At 35.5% G+C, this 22,299-nt stretch overlaps 1 protein-coding gene across 1 annotated transcript in view; it reads right to left on the bottom strand.

Annotated features, from left to right (window-relative positions):
• The window catches only part of LOC133516115 (uncharacterized), a 37,237-nt gene extending 16,683 nt beyond the window's left edge, over positions 1 to 20,554 (bottom strand). Inside the window, exons 1-2 of the mRNA XM_061848842.1 lie at positions 20,390 to 20,554; positions 8,256 to 8,930 (exon numbers count right to left, since the gene is read on the bottom strand). Coding sequence (XP_061704826.1) covers positions 8,256 to 8,930; positions 20,390 to 20,404 — 690 coding nt within the window. The 5' untranslated portion in view covers positions 20,405 to 20,554. The remainder of the gene's footprint in view (positions 1 to 8,255; positions 8,931 to 20,389) is intronic.
• Between the last annotated feature and the right edge of the window lie 1,745 nt (positions 20,555 to 22,299).

Genomic DNA, 22,299 nt, shown 5'->3' with positions numbered 1-22,299 from the left:
AACTGCATGTCGCGCAAAAGTACGTGTTTACGCTGCACTTACGATCTTTATTATGTTTTTTTTTAAGAAAACTCAAAAATGGCTGAACCAATCATGTTCAAAGTATTTTTTTTTGTATTTTATTCTACAGCTAATTTCCCGATCTTCGTCTTTTAGAAACGGTTTTTTTTCAAACGTATTCAACTGCACAAACGAAGTTTTTAGGTACATTCAAGTTATAATTAAGTATTAATTTAATGGGTTAATACCTGAATAAATAACATTTTTATTTATTTATTTATTTTTAAAGTCTCTGATTTTTTTTTGTGACAGTTAATATGGCCCTTTTAGCACTCTAAATAGTACCAATTAGTACGCATATATTGAGTCAATACTGAGTATTTACTCGGTAGTTACCCGTGATAATGTTCACTCACTACCCTATATAAAATTAAATGAAATTGAATGACAGGCAGTTATTAGTTAAATGATGAAGGTCGTGGATAGATAAGGAACATAGGTTGTTCAATTGACTTTGTGGAATATGTCGTTTAATATAATTAGCTGGTAGGCCTATGACCTCCCCAGCAGCAAAGCAGCCTCGTGGACATTCTGCCATTGAAAGCTATGTCATAACCGATCGCAATTATCGCATTTTTGGCAAGGTCGAGTCGTATGCGCTCGCTAAATGAAAACCGCAAGTTTACTTGCTGCTGTCACCTACGTGCGGCTGAAGTAATAATTTAGATTAGGCAGGACCAGGCAGGAATGTGGGGAGACCCAGGTAGTAAATACTCGTACATTGATTGTAAATATTATCTTTTAGATTTTTCTGAATTGAATATAAATTATTTGACCTAGGCCTGATATTAAAACAATGTACCGTAAAATGGGGTGAGTAGGGATTACGAGGGCAGTTGGGTTATGAATGGGGTGAGGTACTGCTGCGTAAATTATATATTCTAATAACAAATCAAGTTATTATAATGTTCATAATCCCAAAGTGTCGATCCAACAATTTTCAAAACTCACTGTAGTAGGAAATTGCTCCTCAACCCTACTACGGGGTGAGCTGGGATTTCCTACTATTTCGTATTTATTTTTGTAAAGTTATGAAATGGAAATACACAAAATCATAAAAAAAAATACTAAAATTCAAACGACCGGAACATTTATTACGTATAAAAATCAGTTTGCCACATGTAAAATAGAGTTTTATCGAGGTTTGAATATCAGTTTTGTCCCTATTCAACTCACCTCATTTTACGGTACTCAATGTTTTCTACACGTTTTAAAAATAATCATCACACACTATTTTTTTTTGGATTGTTATCCTGTACCTCTATATGTGTGCCTCGGTCGTGTGTTACAACAATGCTGAATATTTAGTTGTACCCAAAAAATCATTATGAAAAAAAAACGCCCTAGTGTAAACAAAACTCTTGAATGAATTCTACACAAATAACAAGTAGGTACATAACAACAAGTGTGAGTTGTTTATAGCTCTTGTTTTGATAGTTGATATGAATAACATAACAATGTATTTTCCCTAATAAATGTGTTTCCCGAGACTGCCTCGCTAACCAAACTAGGTGTAGGTGTAGGGGTGGTAAATAGGTACCTTGCGTCACATGTGTTTTCTTTCGACATAATCCCTAATAAAGAGAACATTAAAGCAAGTATTAAAACAATGAAGCTTGTATAGTGAAATTAAAACAATGTACTATACTCGTAACCCACTGAAGTCGTGCTTCACTCATGGTCAAGTTGATTGAACTAAGATATAATTACTAAGAGATTACATTAAGAAATACCTGCGTTTGGGCATGTCGACAATGGGTTGTTTTGACAACGATATGACCTGTAATCATTAACCTTTTATAGTAATCGATAAGGTCAAAGTTGTCATTGAGTTATAATTTAGTTAAGTATGATAATAATATTAGAACATAATGTGTCAGTGGTTTTAAATGATTGGTGGCCGGACTATTTGAACTATGTATATACTTATATAAGGTATGGCTAAATACATTTAAGGAAACTGAATGGCATAGTCAATTCTTATTATTATTTCCTTTATTTATCTTTTTTCTCTCAGGTTAGGCTATTTACAATATGTGTATAAAATTAAAATATAAAAACACAAAGCAATACAAATTATATAAATACATTATAAAAAAACCTAACCTAGGGTGCCGCCAGCAGCGGAGCAGGGCCCAAGCTGCCGGTGCGCGGTGGTCAGGGCCGCAGAGAGAGGAACCGATGTACTATACGCGCCGTGTCCAAGATTACCGCCTTCTGCATCTGACCCTTGATCCAGCCACCAATCGAGAGTCTCTCTAGGTGTTGGTCGAGACTCTTCGCTATGAGACCGTTCGCTGATACGACTATCTGAACAATGATCGTCGAGTCAACATCCCACATGGCGGTTATCTCGTGAGCCAAGTCTAATAGGTACTTGCTGGACTCGTCCTTCTCGGCTTTCACGAGATTCTCATCATCGTCGATGAGCTCGGCCCGACGCTGCGATTGGTCTATCAGCACGATGTCAGGCTTATTGGCTACAATAGTCCTGTCGGTGATGATAGATCGATCCCAATAGAGCGTGGCACGACCATTTTCGAGAACTGGTGCAAGTGAGTACTTGTATTACGGCACTTCGCGGTCCACACGACCGTATAGGAGAGCAAGTTGCTGGTGAATAATTCTGGCTACGAGATTATGTCTGTGCAAGTACTCACCATTAGCAAGATGCGAACAACCGGAGATAATATGCCTGAGTGACTCTCCGGGACGGTGGCATGCCCGACAAAATGTCGACCGTACCGTCCTTCAGGATATATTTCCGATAGTTGTTCGTCATCATAAGTTCGTTCGGAAACCCTTATTATTATTATGTATTTTTATTTTTATTAAAAAGTATTTGATAGCGTTGTTGTAACACGGATTATATTAAAATCCTTCAAACAATTAAAAACTATGACATTTCGAATATCGATCATCCCCGATACTAGTACTTGCGTTTAGTAGTAAATGTATAAACTCATACTAAACACTAATCTATACGTAAACAGGCCCTAAGGTAAGTACACGTACACGCTCGTTGGCCTCAGATAAAAATAAATCATTGAATATCTTCGAAATGGAGTAATTAGAATACCGAGCGCTTTCTTTGAGAAAGTTATTTAATTTAAGCCCAGGAATACACCCTTGAAATTAACGGCCTTAAAAAAAACACCGTGTATACTCTATAGGAAATCTTTGCAATTCCATCATGAAAAAAAAATCGAAACTTCAAAAACGTGAGGAGTTTGGCGTGAGGATTACCCGAACGTTACGAACTGGAACTGAGAAATCAAATTGCATATCTAATTAATTGAAAACCCCTTCTTTTTATTTCAGTGTAGGTACCATTCGATTAGCTGCTTTAATTATTTAAAATCCTAATACTTAACTTCATACACCTACATAGTATTTTGGTAACAGGAGTAACAGCGCATTATTTTCTTTCTAATTTCGATAACACCTCTGTGTTTCTACCCGAGTAGGTACATGTACATAACTGAGGTCACTTGGTGTAAGCCAAGGTATACTCGTAACATTAAAAATACTTGAGTTGAACATATTTAGAACCGGTGTAATGAAATTGATTAATGAGGATGGGTTGCGAAACAAGATCTAGTTTTTAGATCACAGATTAGCAGATTTTTTCTATTGTATCCGTTACTAAGTTGTTGGAGTTAATCCGTATTTAAAATAAAAAAAAAATGATATTAGGAACCTAAATATCATTTTTGAAGACCTATCCTATAGATACCCCACACGTATGGGTTTGACGAAAAAATTTTTTTTTAAATTTTATGACGTATTAAAAAATAAACTACTCACTAGATCTCGTTCAAACCAATTTTCGGTGGAAGTTTGCATGGTAATGTATATCATATGTTTTTTTTAGATTTTTCATTCTGTTATTTTAGAAGTTACAGGGGGGGGGGGGACACATTTTTTCGCTTTGGAAGTGTCTCTCGCGCAAACTATTCAGTTAAGAAAAAAAATATATTAGAAACCTAAATATCATTTTCGAAGACCTATCCATAGATACCACACACGTATGGGTTTGATGAAAGTTTTTTTTTTTTTAATTTTATGACGTATTAAAAAAAAACTACTTACTAGATCTCGTTCAAACCAATTTTCGGTGGAAGTTTGCATGACATGTATATCATATATTTTTTTTAGATTTTTCATTCTGTTATTTTAGAAGTTTAGGGGGGGGGGGGGGTACACACACATTTTACCACTTTGGAAGTGTCTCTCGCGCAAACTATTCATTTTAGAAAAAAATGATATTAGAAACCTCAATATCATTTTTGAAGACCTATCCATAGATACCCCACACGTATGGGTTTGATGAAAAAAGATTTTTTGAGTTTCAGTTCTAAGTATGGGGAACCCCCAAAATTTATTGTTTTTTTTTTCTATTTTTGTGTGAACATCTTAATGCGGTTCATAGAATACATCCACTTACTAAGTTTGAACAGTATAGCTCTTATAGTTTCGGAAAAAAGTGGCTGTGACAGAATCGGACAGACAGACGGACATGACGAATCTATAAGGGTTCCGTTTTTTGCCATTTGGCTACGGAACCCTAAAAAAAAACCGGCCAAGAGCATGTCGGGCCACGCTCCGTGTAGGGTTCCGTAGTTACTTTTCTGTCACAATAAGCTAAACTGGAGCTTAAAGTATAGTAAATTGTTAACCAAGGGATGAAACGGTACCTTTCACGCAAGTTAAACAAATAGGCAAATTTGCATAATCAGTACCTAATTAAAGTAAGTACTATGAAGGGGAAATTTTTTGCGATGGCTCAAAAACACATAACTGATCATGTCCGCTATAGTTTTCATTTAATGTCTTTCTTAAGCTCTATTTCCACGATTTTTTTCATATTTTTTGGACCTATGGTTCAAAGGTTAGAGGGGGGGGGGACACATTTTTTTTTCTTTCGGAGCGATTATCTCCGACGACGACGACGACTGTTGTTGTTTGACGATGACGATGTTTGTTGAAGACCCCTATTAGTTTTATTAGTATTAGACCTTTCCAACGATACCCCACACTGCACACGATACAAAAAAAAAACACCCCCACTTTACGTGTAGGGGAGGTACCCTCAAAAAAATTAAATTTTTAGATTTTATTGTACGACTTTGTCGGCTTTATTGATTTATATATCCATGCCGAATTTCAGCTTTCTAGCACTAACGACCACGGAGCAAAGCCTCGAACAAACAGACAGACAGACAGACATACAGACGAACATGGCGAAACTATAAGGGTTCCTAGTTGATTACGGAACCCTAAAAAGAATACTTATGCGCTGTTCATGGGTTCCGGACATTATTTCAATTATTACCTTCAATTAAACAAAAGTTTTATAGCGATGAACTTCATATAACTACTTTCTTTTCTTAAGGGTAAAGTATTAAAAAGCGAATCATAGGGAGTTGCCTTTTTTAATCACGGACGATGGGAAAAGATTCCGTTTTGCTTTTGGTCAATCGTGATATTCGTGATACTTTCTGGGATATCGTAGCGCTATACATACTTTCTATAACATCCAGTACAATCTCGTACGGAGGTGAATGTCGGCAGTGATATTATAACAGATAGGCATCAAAGTGCATCAAACACGGTAGCTGTGAAGTGTTGCACACCAATAATGACTAGAATGATTTAAACAATCCGTAAAACAAATAAAACAATACCTGTTATAGATTACGCAAGCAAAGCAAACAATGAATGTATGAGTATTCTGCCAGCCGATCGTGAGATGTGTTCATTTTTCAATGTGTTACCTACATATAAGATTTGCACGACGGATCTGTAATGTCTAGGAAGATCCGTGGGTCCGGATAATTTTATACATTTCGGATCCGGATTGCAAAAAAATTTAAAATATCTAAGCAGTTCATAGCAACACAACTTCGTTCAGTCGTTCAGTCAATCTAAAGTTGATATTATAGACAGTGGTCTAGGTTAAACAGCAATATACATAATAGGTAGTTAATAATATTGAGAACGGCAATGCTAAATTAAAAATAACTGGATGAACATCGCATGTTGTCTATTTTACTTTCATGTACATATATAAAACTTACTATCGGCGGCAAAGAAATAATTTGCATCTGTTTCTATAGTAGGGGTATGTATGTACGAGTATATTATTATAGAATATTACTTTTATTTTGCAAATAGCTTGGGTACGGTGACAGCTATCATGTTCATACAATTTATAACCATAAACACAAAATATGTATTGAGATGATAGTTGTCACCGTACCCGCCTTTTTAGGGTTCCGTAGCCAAATGGCAAAAAACGGAACCCTTATAGATTCGTCATGTCCGTCTGTCTGTCCGATTATGTCACAACCACTTTTTTCCGAAACTATAAGAGCTATACTGTTCAAACTTAGTAAGTGGATGTATTCAAAAATGATATTGAGGTTTCTAATATCATTTTTTTCTAAAATGAATAGTTTGCGCGAGAGACACTTTCAAAGTGGTAAAATGTGTCCCCCCCCCCGTAACTTCTAAAATAACAGAATGAAAAATCTAAAAAAAATATATGATATACATTGCCATGCAAACTTCCACCGAAAATTGGTTTGAACGAGATCTAGTCAGTAGTTTTTTTTCAATACGTCATAAAATTAAAAAAAAAAATTTTTTTTCATCAAAACCATACGTGTGGGGTATCTATGGATAGGTCTTCAAAAATGATATTGAGGTTTCTAATATCATTTTTTTCTAAACTGAATAGTTTGCGCGAGAGACACTTCCAAGGTGCTAAAATGTGTGTCCAAAGTGGTAAAATGTTGAACAAGATCTAGTAAGTAGATTTTTTTTAATACGTCATAAATGGTACGGAACCCTTCATGCGCGAGTCCGACTCGCACTTGGCCGCTTTTTCATATACGTATTTAGCAGTGGCGGCGCGTCACAAATATCCGTAGGGAACCCGAAGCTAATTTTGCTTTCCTTCTCTTCATGACTGATCGTGAAACTACTCGACGGGCTGAAATCAGACAAGCCGGTGAGATCTTTGAACGATCCGCCACTGATATTTAGTATGTTTGTGTCTTTCGTAAGTTTTGTTATTAGAGGACCACTTCCGCAATCCAGGTTTAGCCAACTAGTTTGGGATTAACCGTTTATACAGGGTTAAACTGTACTGTATAAACGGTTAACTCCGTGATAGTTGGCTAACCCGGGAACGCACAAGTGGCAGTGGCCCTTAGTGGTCCATAAAATTTGAGACTAACACCCATCCCTAATTTATGCGCACTTGACCGCGCATGACCGTGAAATATCAATTAACGTCGCCAGATGCCGCTGAGTAAACTTTTTATACCAAATGCCACGATCCACTTTCACGAGACCAACAAATCAAACTAAATGTTGTATTGAGAAACGTCTGATTAATTGATAATACAATAATGTAATATCTCAATTTTTAGCTAAATTTATACAACCGGGACCCAAGATGTTATTATTTTTATTAATTTTATAAATTGATGGGTTCTGGCTATAAGCTATAGCGCCTATAAGTAACACTTTCTCCCACGTATTGACTACGACGGAACTCTCACAAACTCATTTTAAACTATCTTATATTACAATAGTATGCGTTGCGATGGGAGTTCTTAGGTCGATTTTTCAATTGAAGCTTATATTTAGATAGAGCTTTGCGGAATTGATGTCGATAAGAATTACATTAACATTACTGAGACATCATGAATGGTATACTATGTTGTGTCTTAGTTTTCTATTTAGGTGCTTAGCTTCCTAAGTAGTTCATTTGAAAGTATTAGTAACCTACCCAGTACGTTGACGATCTTTTAGTGAAATCCTTTGTTTTATCCTTTTGTGTAAAATACTGTGTGTAAAATTCGTTAATAAAATAAATATATCTAATCTAATCTAACCTAATCATTATGACTATAGAAAGGCAATGAATTGAAATTATAATGATTTGATGACAACAACTGTTTTGTTTACACATCTCACTCGCTATTGTTTGAGATTTGTTTCTGAGTTGATGTAAACTACAACATTGTTTTAAAATACTAAGAATTGATTGTTATCAACAAATAAATAAACATGTTTAGTTAAGTAAGTATAGGTACTTAATTATTATATAGAGTGAATTATGTTCTGATATGTACTGTATCTATGTATTCTAGGCCGTACTTTATGCTCTATTGCATACTTACATGAACTCCATAAGAGAAGGAATATTGGGGATGTGGATCGTACTCCTCATGCCCAGGTTCTGCTAAACGTGCTGGCGAGTTCTCATGATGCACCGGACGGACCTCATTGTTTATCCTTTGTAAACCAAACTTGTTGTACAGTTTTGGGTAGTTATTCAAGCTTATTTCACTTGGTCTGGGTTTATAGTATGTAGATTCGTCAATAGACTTTTTGGGGTTTACGAGCTGTGCGGGTTTCCAACCTGTGTAGTCGGTGACAACGTTTTGGTTTACTATACTTGGAGGCTTATAAGTAGCGTATTCTGGGATGTTTTGGTTTTGGATTTGCGGGGGTTTATAACCAGTATATTCATCGACAGTTTTTGGTTGATATCTAGGAATAGGTTCGATACTATTAATGCTGTTGGATGGTGGATAGTAAGAGGGTCGTGTGAATTTATGAACCGCTCTGTTTTTTTCATATTCTGGTAGTTGTGTGTCTGGGTCGTTCATGTAGGCGAGTATAGCTTCATCTAGATTTTGGTAGGTTTTGTACGCATATTCAGGCCCTTGTGCACCGGGGCCTGTGTGATCGTATTTGTTTTCTATCGCGAAGCGAATTTGGGCGTCGGTGGCCGCTGAGTTTCTCGATAACCAGGTTTCTGCAGTGATGCACGTCGCTAATGACAGAATAATCTGTGAAAAAGAAGGTTTTGTTATTCACATATAGTATTTTAAAATAAATTGAAATGTATAATATCACCCTCATTAACTTGCTTTGAAACTGGAAACTAATTGGACTATTGGATTGAATTTTGAATTATTATCAAAATTAGAAGTCAATCAAGTGAATTACCACTTCTGAAAAAAAAAACAATGCTTTTATATGCACAGGGAAGATATGTATGTCTGGACAGTAATCAGGTAGTTTGGTCGTGCAAAAATGTGGTTAATTGGTGCAGTAATGTTTCCGAGTCAGTGCCCGCCGTATGCGCAACAATTATGTATGACCGCTGAGGCGTGGAGCCGCGCTTGTTGCAAGTGTGAATGCGCCCTAATGCAACGACATTGTCAGTTTTGGCGCAACTATTTGAAGCCTTTAAAGAGAAACCGTACAGTTTTTACAAGCTTATTTAACTTGCTCTGTTAGTATGTTTTGTGGGTCAAATCTTGGAAGCTAAATTTGACGTTTTCCGGTTTTCCGATTGAGCTGTAATTTTGAATACATACGTAAGTCGGGTGACAATACAATATTATGGTGGCATTAAGCTGATCTGATGATCGAGACAGGAGGTGGCCATGGTAACTCTGTGATAAAACAACGCAACCTAATTAATTGTGTTTGGGGTTCTTAGAATTTTTTCGATGACTATTTAGTTGCGCGTGGAAAGAAAACTGCAGTCAGTGATAAAAGCTTGTACCAAAATATGAAATTGTTACCAAACACTAAATGGTAATACCCATAATAGCAAAAAATTTTTTTTGCTATTATGGGTATTACAAATTACAAAATAAACAAGCTACTGCTCGCGACTTCATCCTCTGTAAACTCAAAAAAATTGCTGCTACTAAATTGGAAACTAATATAAAAAATATTTTCGGAGAGTAATTAGAGTGTTATGATCGATGAATAGTGTCATAAGATGATAAGTAGAGTTCATATGATATCCCAGCCATATGTAAGTAGGTACGTGTTACATGCATGAACGAATATTAACAGAATGAGATTAAATTGTTATAAATTTAGAAGTTTAAATTCGGCCTCCTGCTCATACACATCTTACCGTAGAGTGTAATAAGATAAAGTAGGTAGTGACCATTGTTGTAATTATCACGGTCAAAGCAATTATTAACAAAATCTAATTATTAACATGCCAGACGTCAAAAAATGTTGGCTTTAACTTAGAGGCTTTTCCGCTCAATGGACTCACAATGTTGATGCTCAAGTGAAGTAAATAATGCGTTATATAATATCTAATATGAAGATCTGGGTTTATAGGTCACTATATTAAGTTGTTTCACTTTTTACTAGATTTATAACAGGTATCATAACTCTATGATACCTATATATTTTAAATTAGGTGGCAGGTAAGTTATACTCGGAGTACGTAAGAATTGATTTATGACAGTTATATGTGTTGACCCTAATTACTTATGTATGAAGTTAAGACTATCAAAATTGTAGGTGCTATATTAAATTTGTACACGTATTAATCAAAGACAAATGCCATGAAAAATGTCACTGAGACTATATTTGACTTTAAAAGATTAAAGTTTGCTCGATAGAAAAAAATCACGAAAACATGTAAAATTTTCATTTCTTTTCGATTCGATATCGTTACCCTGCATAACATATCAGTATAATTTTATTATAAAATTTTATTTTTATTTTATTTTATTTCAAACATATTTCCATAACATTACAGTCGCAACCAATACGTCATGAAATTATATAAATTAAAAGCGTAAAACTACACAACAACAGTTGAGGGCCTAGCATCCATCATCTCACAGAATCTCAGGCAAAATAGCTATAGGTATAGCCGAGAGATATTACAAGCAAAATTTTAAACAGAAGTATACTTTTAGAAATATCGAGAAAGAGATTGCAATGTAATAATATGAAATTAACGAACTTCAATTCGATAGTTCAATCAAGAACTCGTAAAGAAATTATAGGGTGTAAAAGTTACCTGCAATAATTTACGGGATGAATATATAGGTCATACTGAGCTTTTTACTATGGGAACAACCCGGAAATCGCAAAAAAAAATTGACTCTGCCATATAAAATCATCACATCGGCCAGCCAAAATGTATGGAATAGACATTTTTTTTATTTACTTACCCCGTGAATGATTGTAGGTGACTAAATTTACACTCTGTATAGGTACTGAACATCGTTGAAAGTAAAAAATATTAATTTATACCTATACGGTTCAATAACATTTTAATGTTTTTCTGTCTCTTTCACATTTGAATGTGCGAGTAAATATTACTTTAAAGTATGTACCTACTTAAGACTTTATAAGCACTCAGCGCCACCCACCATCCCAGTAACTCGTGGTTAACCGGCTAAACCGTTAACCCAGTGTCAAATTGTACTGGTAACCATGGTAACTCCAGGTTTAACCGGTTATCCCCTGGTTAGTGGGGTGCAAGTGGCCCTTAAAGACCGAGTGCGAGTTTTCATTACATTGCGATATTTTATCGGCCGGCTGAATTAGATGTAACCTCAGCAGCAGTCCGCAATGTAACTAAAATCGCATGAGAGTTCGTACGCCGTCTAAGTGAGCCCTAAGAGGCCTTATTCCTTAGTATAGGTTTCGATAGACGCACTAACGCCAGTGCGTGGTGCATCTTCGTTCACTTCACCTACGGTTTTCGCAAGTGTGTATCCTTATCGAGAACTGAGTATCCGGCTGTGTGCGATTATAATTGGAAGAAGCGATATAATTAGTCTTAGATGTGTTTAGGGTGAGTATAGATTATTGTGCAGCCATCTTGCGATTGCAGCCAGTCTCCGTTCTGCGTGTAGTCGAACCTCTTCCCATGTGTTTCCCGAGAATACAATGTCATTGGCATATGTAAAATATTGCCTGCTTCAACTTGCATTTCAAACAACTGATTTATATAGAGCAAGAAGAGGATCAGCCCCAAAACACTATCTTGAGGTACTCCATATGTAACTAAGCGTTCATGACTGAGATGGTTCCCCAGTTTAACTCTTTGCTTACGGTTTGTAAGGTAGCTACTAATTGTAAGTAGAAACAAGGAAGTTCCTCTTATACCTACTCTCTCTAGCGTGTTAATAAGGATGGGAACAGAGACAGCGACAAATGCTTTTTTGAGGTCTAGAAATAATGAAATACATTTTTGTGTTTTTATCTATATTAAATTTTATCAACAATTAGTGCTGAAAGCGCCGTGGCATCTTCAGTTTTTGCCTAAATCTAAATCGAGATTTTGATAAAATACTGAATTTATTAAAGAACGTTATGCTTATGAGCCTAATGTTTATGAGCTTTTCTAGAATTTTAGATATACATGATGGTACTGATATAGGTCTATAGTTTACACGACGTCTTTGCTCCCACCTTTAAATGCAGGAGTGACTACAGCTTGTTTCAGAATATCCGTGAACACCCCTTGATTAAAGCATATATTTGCCAGGCGAGGTATAATTGGAACAACGACATCCAGGGGCACTGTTTGATTTTAAGTGAGATAATACTACAAGTACCTCGCCGGGATCAGTCTCTAGAAGTACAAACGTATTTGCATTTATATTCGTATTCGCCATACCACATGGAGTAATAATATAAGGTCTATCTTCTCAGAGGTAAAAGGTCATCTTATCTGTCCTGCTAGGGATTCTCCTATGTCAGAGAAGTACTGATTTAAGGCGTTAACAGATTCAATAGGTGAGTTTCTAATATCGAGTAGTACGCTATTTTGATTTTTGTCTATTTTATGATATGTTATATTGTTTATTGTTTTCCAGAGTGCTTCAGGATTGCCTTTTGCCTTATTTAATTGATCTTTTTCATATTTATGTTTAAGTTTCTTGATGAAGCCGTTACAAAAATTACGGTATCTTTTATAGGTAATGTATAGGATAGCATCATCTGGATTAGCTCGTAATCTTTTTTGTATGTTATTTCTGTTCCTTATGCAACGAAGAATTCCACTAGTAATCCAAGGCTGAAGCCGAATGCGATTATGTTTTGAAACCGAGGAAGTGATAGTGCTTTCTGTCAGATATTTTATGATGATATTTACGAATGTTTCAGTTAGTATGTTAGGATCATTAGTGCCATATCATTCTGAAAGATTTTCTTTAGATAAGAGAGATAGTGCTTTACTAAAGTCGGTTTTTGTTTTAGTCTTATTGTGGGGTTTTGGAGTTTATGAACTACTTAGTTTGTCTGTTATAGTAGTATCAAGTACCAACATATCAGCCTTCGCAGTGTTACTCTGAAGTTTGAGCATGAAGTGATCAAGGAAAGTTTTTTGTCTTGTGGGCAACAAGTGGCCAGGTAACAGGCCATGCGCAGCCATCATATTCAGGTAATTAAGTCTATTTGTTTGTTCAAAGGGCTGTTCATTAACTTTGTTTATAATATAATGCATGAGTAATTAATCTAATGCATGAGTTGTTTCGTTATATTGTCTGGTAGAATTAACTTGTAAATGATGATTTTGAAAGATTTTTTTTTAATAACGTTAATTTAGATATAATTTGGTATGATCCTGATGGAATTATACTGGGAATTTATAGATCACCTTCCAACACTAACGCTGATCAGTTCATTTAATCACTTAGCAAATACTTGGAAGCTGTTCGCTCAAATAAAAGAATAATCCTAACAGGTACATTAGATTAATGTCACCTGTTAGGATGTCACCTTAAGTATATCTGGATTCTATTAAACGCGAAAGTGTGAAAACATACATTCTTCGTCCAGCAGGTTACGTAAAGATGGTTATTTTACATAATCATATTTTTACCTTCTGGATTATGGTAATATATTGTCAATAAAGTCTCTCTTATGGCAGATGTGTCATTATATAACTGGGAAAGTGGTTTTATTGCAACCGGACTGCTGACGCCGTAGGTCGTAGTTATTAAAGTTAAAAGAACACCTACTGTAGTTGATCAATATTACTGAGGTGAGGAAACTTGACGATATCTGATTGCAATCAGGTTAATTTCAAAACGCAATTCTTGTATTAACCTTTGTACCTATGAAAATTGGTTTCCATATTCTGCCGTGTAACCAGAGGTTGCACATTCAATACTTAAGAGCATGCTCGTTGTAAAGGTATACAAATCCACGGGCAATACTTGAAAATATATGTTACATTGTTTGGCTTATAATTATCCACAAACGATATCTATCTCATAAAAAAACATATTGTACTTGCCTCTAAATTTTTCCTTGTCTTTTTATGCAAACGTAGTCATTATTTTCCTATCTGGAATTTTAAATTATTATAAGAGTAAGGAGCATTTAAAAATTTGTTTGAAATCGGTATTTCGCACCCAATTTATGCAGTAATAAAAAAATGTAAAAAGTTAAACGTAGGTGCATAGCTATGGTGCTATATTTAGGTGCATATAATATTTTCCATAATGTCAAAGAGAAGACAATGGGGATTACTTTTGTATGGAGAAGCGGTCGTCCCCTTTCCTCTTAATCTTATTTTTTTATATTTTCAGGCTTTTTTTGCATCACGTTCGCGTTCATGAAATACAAACTGTACTACTATTGTCCCTTGACCGACTGGACAGAATACGAGTAACAACAAAGTTGAGCCATCCATCTGCATACGAGTATGAAATGCCTTGAAATTACTCAAAAATACTCAAAATATAATATTATGGACACGATCTAGAAGAAAGTTTCTAGTTAGTAACTATTTAAGGCTCAGTATTAATGGTCGATAAGTTCGATAACGGCGTGCGGTGAGCGGTATAGTGGCGGTGTAGTGAAACTCATAATGACATGCGTTATGGACAATCTCCCGCACCCCGCATGCGGACTTTATTTACCCTAAAAACGGATCTCTGAATGCTTATAGCTTATATCTACTTGTTCTGTTATCAAAAGTAGTTCTTCCAGGAGATTATATTTACACAAGTTCTTTGAAAAAAGTAAGTAGATACGAGTATACAGCTTAGGCAAATAAGTAGTATGCATTTTGTATTTAATTTTTAACTATAATAATATATATTTAATTTTTAACTATAAATAAATCAGGACCATCGGCTTAATAGGCAGGGTCACTACCCACTAGGCCAGACAGGTTGTCAACTGTATTAAGTTTAAAGTTTATTAAGTTTTGTTTTAAAAATATATTATTCAGGGTTGGCAAATAAATTCGGAACATAATGTCTGGCAAATGTCCACCACTAACAGCAGGAAATTGTGCCCAGTTTTATGAATATTTTCGCACATTTTCGGTGTTATCTTACTAAATTTGTATCGGGTGGTCGGTTTTAACTTTTAAGTGTCTCAATTTCATCAGCTTATTGTTAGCATAGACACGTTAGTTTAGATATCCTCACATTAATAAGTCAAAAGCTGCAAATTTTGGGGAATGTGGGTGCCAGTCACTGTCAATGTTTCTCGAAATTAATCGAGCAAACAACGTGTTTTAAACAACACAAACATTTGAAAAAAAAATTGCTTGTTGCTAGAGGTAGAAATTTGGCAGAAATTATTTTCCATATATAATTACCAATCCTGAATAATATATTTATGAAAAATACTTAATAATTTTTGCACAATATATGTATAGTTAAAATTTAAAAACAAAGTGTATATACCTTGTTTTTGTTCACCCTGTATGAAGTGTAGTAAGAACTAAGAAGTGCTGTGATTCTTAAGGGAAATATCTAAGTAACATATACAACACTAATTAGTTGGATGTGTCTAGCATATCCTCAGATCATATGAGCATATCTAACAACGGCCTCCTAATCTAGTCATTTTAAGGGCACATGTTAGTGTATTTGGTCTCGTTTCTGAGATATGGATGTTTTCTACAGGATGAGTCTTAGGATAGAAGTAACTTTAGTATGATAACAACCAAGAAAAAAAAGTGTAGGTATGTTACAAGTTTTTTTTAAATTTGCTTTTCTCTCGGGGGAAGCCTATATCCCTAGAGAGCGTTTCCCTGGGTGGCGGATAGGGGAGGCCCTCCTGGTGGTCGGAAGAGACTACCAGAGGGCTGGAGGGAAATAAAATACCTCCCGCGGACCACACAGGCCGGAGTTTGACACTCCGCAAAAAACCCTGCCTACAGGCTTCTCTGACGTATTCGGAGTAGAGGCTGTGGGCGTGCTGGTTTGGGCAGCGGCGGCGCATGAATCTCTTGAGATCAACGGCGGCGTCCAAGCCTTGCAGCAAGATTACAGCTGGTGTATAAGGAACTGGGGCCCCACTACACCCTACTTTGTTCCGAGAAAGCCACCATGCAAAGTCGATCAAGTGAGCCAATTCGATGGGATCCGGGCCCGACCCGGCGTCACGAGATTTCCGGGTCTTCTGATGGGAAATATACTACCGCGAGAAAAGAAACAGATGATACCAGGACAGGAAATTTCAACGGGAGATTAAAACTAACAAAGAAGAAGAAACAGTGCTTAAAATTTGCGACGTGAAATGTAAGAAGTTTAATTAAACCAGCTAAAATTGATACACAAGAAATGAAAAGATTAAATATTGACATAATGGGCCTTAGCGAAGTACGATGGAAAGACAATGGAAAATATGCTGCTGATGACACCATATTTTACTATTCAGGGAAACCGTCTACAGAAAAACATCATTACCATGGGGTTGGAATAATGATCAAAAAGGAACTGAACCGATTCGTCACCAACTTTCTACCTGTGACAGAACGATGTATTTTACTACAATTAAGCGGTCAGTCTTTAGACTTGAACATACTACAAATTTATTACACACCAACAGCAAAACGGCGGAAAAAACCCTACCATCTTAGATAACTTTTATAAGGAAATTGACATGGTGATGAAATCATTAAAATCACAACAACTCACGCTGATATTGGGCGACCTGAATGCAGAGATTGGCAAAAGAGCGGTGGGTAAATATGTAGGAAATCATGGGTTAGGAGCAAGAAACGAGTGTGGGGATCGATTGTTATAATTCTGCATGGAAAATGATCTCATCATTTCAAACACATGGTTTGAACATTCGCCCAGACGATTATATACATGGACGTCACCCAAACAAACATACATCAAATAACATAGTGCGAAACCAGATAGACTACATATTGGTACCTAATAGATATAGAAACTCAATAGTTCATGTCAAAACATGCCCGGTGCGGATATTGGATCTGACCATAACCCGGTAGTAGCTAAACTTAATCTAAAATTGAAAATTGTTGAAAGAAACGATACACAACATGGAAAAATTGCATTTGATAAGCTAAAAGACAGTGAAGTAAAAACAAAAACTGTTGCAATAATTAACAATGAACTAAGAAGACACTTTCAAGGTATTATTCCAGGTAATGATAATAGTCTAAATAATGAAGACGCTTGGGAGAAAATCAAAACTACTGCTCTTGATGTTGGTAAAGAAGTATTAGGCTACTGGAAAAAGGAAACGAAAAAGCCATGGATAACCAAAGATTTATTTAAAAAAATGGAAGAAAGAAGACAGTATAAAGAAAGAGATAGCGCAAAATACAAGATAATAGACAATGAAATTAGAACCAATATCCGGACAGAAAGAGACAAGTGGTTAGAATCAAAATGCTCAGAAATAGAAGAATTAGACCTTAAGCATGACAGTTTCAATTTGCATAAAAGGGTAAAAGAATTGACAAATACAGGAAAAAAATTTACCACAGCAGAGTTGTTTAACAATAAAAAATGAGCTTCTGATTGAAATAGATGAACAGAAAAAGGAATGGAAAACCTATATAACAACGCTATTTCAAGACAACAGAACCCAAATCCCTCCTAATATAAATAGAGATTTACAAGGATCACCCATAATTCATAGGTCGAAAGAGTCATCAGTAGCATGAAAACAGGAAAAGCTGTAGGCCCAGACGGTGTGCATGTAGAATTAGTCAAATTATTAGATAAATTTGGAATAGACTTACTAGTAAAACTATTTAATAACATCTATGAGACTGGAGAATTGCCTAACGACTGGCTGAAATCGTCCTTCTTATCAATCCCCAAAAAACCCAATGTAAAAACCTGCAATGAATATCGTCTTATGAGTCTTATGAGCCACGTCCTTAAAATGTTCTTGAAAATATTACACAATAGAATGTACAACAAAATTGAATACAATATAGTTGAAACCCAATTTGGATTTATAAATGGACTTGGAACCAGGGAAGCTCTGACAGCAATCCAGGTACTCGTACAAAACTGCCTAGAACACCATAAAGACGTTTACACGTGTTTTATAGACTTCGAAAAAGCTTTCGATACTGTGAACCACGACCAACTGTTGCTATAAATCGCACAGATGTCGACAGCAAAGATATGAGAATTATCAAGAATCTATACTGGAACCAAACAGCACATATCAAGGTCGGACAATCTGCTACAAAAGAGCTGAAAATTCTAAAAGGTGTCAAGGCTACATATTATCTCCAAGCCTATTTAAGCTTTACTCAGAACGCTTGTTTGTGGAAGCATTGGACGGTGTTGAGATGGGCATAAAGTGTAACGGAAGATATATCATCAACATAAGATATGCAGACGACACTGTAATACTAGCTAATGGTATAGAAGACCTACAACAGCTATTGGACCGTTTAAATAACAAGGTAAAACATTACAACCTTAAAATGAACGTCAAGAAGACCAAGCTGATGGTAATAAGCAAATCAACATTTCCAACAAATCAACTGCTGCAAATAGAAAGAGTTTCAAAATGGTACCTGTAGGTACCTGGGCTGCTGGCTGAGTGAAAACTGGGATCCAGGACAGGAAATCAGAGTGAGAATAGAAATAGCCCGTAGTGCTTTCATTAAAATGCAAAAAATGAATACCAATAAAGATATTAACTTAAAACTAAGATGGAGACTAGTAAAATGCTATGTACTATCCATACTTTATTATGGTGTTGAAACATGGACCCTGAATAAAAAAATGGAAAACAAAATAGAGGCTTTCGAAATGCGGCTGGTACAGGCGTATGCTGAGAGTATCATGGACCGCAAGAATAACTAATATAGAGATCCCAAAAAGAATGAAGAAGAAAAAGGAAGTACTAGCCACAGTTAAGCGAAAAAAGATTACATATTTTGGACATCTACATAGATATGAAAAGTATAAACTGTTGAAAGTTATAATAGAAGGAAAAATAGAGGGAAAACGGAAGGGGAAGAAGGAGGATGAACTGGCTCGACAACATCAAAAAATGGACAAACATCAAGGACGCGGCCACGCTAACAAGACTGGCTAAGCATAGACAAGACTTTGCAAAGGTGGCCGCCGACGCCCGCTAGGGCATGGCAGCAGAAGAAGAAGAGAAGCTTTTCTAGCGAGTTTTTTTTTTGTTTTCGAGCATATTATTATGCAAGTAACTCATAAATCAATGGATCTTGATTTGGTTTGAGGTTGTCGATAAAAGCTACGTATCAAAAAATATTTTTTTGACATAAATTAATATTGGACCGGGTTCATCAGATTTAGGTACTTAATCAAATTTCAATTAGTGTGAATCATAATAATAGTGTTTGAATCATATAATACTAATGAATTTTATAATGGAAAATTGCTATATTGCATCGTGACCAGAATTGTATTGCCTTATTTTTAAACTTGTTAAAACGAGCACCGAATTAAGGTTTTGTTACATAATGTAAAGTGGTTCGACAGGTAGGTATGCGTATTATATCATGGCACATGTTAATTTAAGAAATCAGTTTTCACCGTAATCCATCACATGGGCATAGGCATGGATAGGTATACTCTACAAGTTATGTGCTTGTTCTAATTACTTACCTAATTATGGTTTTTTTTATTGGAATGATTGACATGATTTATTTAATTGTACGTAACTTTTATGCTTCAAAGACACCTAGACCGATTTCAGTATGTAAGAGTCCGTGCTATAAATTTATATTATATTCAAAGTGTATAATCAAAATGGCTTAAAGTAGGTTTTAAGCAACAAAGTAGTTTGGTATAAACCTCTAATTTTTTAAAGAATAGTATAGTACCTACACAATTCATAATTTTATCAACTAAGCAGCGATTGCCTTTACTTAGTTTCAGGAATCAAACGCAGATGGGTTTTTTCATACGGTAAAAAAATAGGTAAACGCTTGTGTACGGTATTGTCCCTATGATGGATTTGGCCACATTAACCTTTACATTGAAGCTTGTATGCAAGGGTATGGTGCATGCACATCCTATTTTCATGACTGTACAAGTTTACTTAATATGTAGGTATAAATAAGGGTTAACTTGTGGAGAGTATCGCATGTCATAAGTTAACCTTCTTTTACTGTATATTAGACTACTGTGTCGTGCTATGAAGTATAAGTAAATAAATATTCAGTAAAGTTGTGAATTTAAATGATTTTTTTTCATTATTATGTGTTTGATTGTTAATTAAATAAAAACGTAAACAAACTCACCGTTAAACGAAACATTTTTCTGATCAAAACAAAGCACAGATCACAAACTCACTAGGTGTTTTTAATTCAAAAACACATCCTCCACGATAGACCGATTAAAACAAACGCGGTCGTTTTTTGCCAACGTTAAAATTTTAAATTAAGAACGGGCAATCGAGGCGGCAGACCGTTACTGAGTGGCTGTGGCCGGCAGTTGACCGAGCCGTTTATGTGCAAGAATTTGTCAGTAGGAAGATCGGAAGTCCTATTACTAATTGGATTAGTAATTGGTTATTACCTACTAATTTGTTTGGATTAACAGTCATCCGTACATTCCATTGGAATTGTCAATAATTGTAATCAATTATCTTCTAAACAAATATTACATATATGCTATTACATTTATTGTATTTGTCAATAAAAATTCCATATCATAAATATGAGTAAAAATAATGAACAGTGAGGTTCCGTATTCCATACCGTACTGGCCGGTCCAGCAAAGGGTGCACAGGCAAGCAATGGCTTGATAAAAAAGTTGGCGCCTTGGCGTTTCGTACCCGAAGGGTAAGGTGTAAGGGTCTTTCGTACCAATCGGAACGCTATTGCTATACACAACTCGTCCGTCCGTCTGTCAGTATCAGTTGGTGATTGGCGAGCTCTATTTCAAGATTGGTTATAGTTATAGAGTGTAATATTTTTTTGCCGCTATAATAAGAAATAATATACAAAAGACATTATTAAAAACCACTAGTATACAAAAAAAAAAATTTTGTTTTTATTGTATCCCTGTACTGCCGCCAGTAAAAGGGCGCAAGTAAAGGTGTGTAAAAGGGCGCCGCAATTGTCATTTGATTTTTATAAAACTATAAAAAAGATTTACAAAGATATTTACTGTACTCGTACATATAATAAAGTTTAAAAAAAATCATAATTCATGCTTATAAACACTTAAACGTTTCGCTTTTTTATCTTCAGAAGTACCTATAGAATACAAAAGGTATTGTTGCATGTTACCAGGCCGCGTAGCCAACGTGCCAATCGTTAACGCTCCGTAGCGTATCGTAGTCATATCTCTTTATCATTCTTCCATATAAGTGTAACAGTGACAGTTGCGTTTAATTCGCTGCGGAGCGTTGACGATTGGTACGTTGGCTACGCGGGCAGGCCATTTACGCCTTTTCTATTTTGGTTATTATCCTCGCAAGGGCCAAGAGGACTTATTCAGTTCGATGAAACTTAAATGATATTCAATTGGAACAGAGTTTTATTTGTTTTGTTTCGTTCAATTTTCACGCAAAATAAAATCATCCGTGCACTAAAGGTTCAAATTTCAGGGGCAAATTTAGAATATTTCATTTGTATGGCTGGGCCTTAGAAGGCTATGATAGATGCGTCGGATTTAAACTCGTTGTTGTAGTGACGGGCCAAATTGTAAAGGCGTAAGTTTATTACATCGATTATTTTTTGCATACACCATACATACTTATATGAACTGTTACGTTTTTTGACAAACTGGTTAGGTAAATGGGTTTTTTAAATAAACTTTTATTAAGAAACATGTGCACATGCACATAACTACTTCCTTTTCACTTATTGTAACTTCTTTTCTAAAACCAAACAGAAAATGCATTTTAACGTTGGTGAAAATAGGGGGAGGTGGGGGTGACACCGATAGTTAAGGAAATTATATAATTATTAATTATTTTGGATCGATATATTAACAAAAATATCGAAATCGCGCTATCATTTGGCACAAACTCGATAAGATCTAATCATTTTATTACTTATGAAATATATCAACAATTACTACAATTTAACAGATCCGATTCCAGCTCTTGTATGCGGGAGAAACTGACCCATAAATTTTTCATTTTGAATAGGTACAAACACAAAATATTTACTACCTATTATTTGTATCTCCTTGGATTTCA

The sequence above is a fragment of the Cydia pomonella genome, chromosome 3 (genome assembly GCF_033807575.1).
Source record: "Cydia pomonella isolate Wapato2018A chromosome 3, ilCydPomo1, whole genome shotgun sequence".
Lineage (NCBI taxonomy): Eukaryota > Metazoa > Arthropoda > Insecta > Lepidoptera > Tortricidae > Cydia > Cydia pomonella.
Note: the sequence above shows the minus strand (reverse complement) of the source record. Positions and strands in the feature narration are given on the sequence as shown.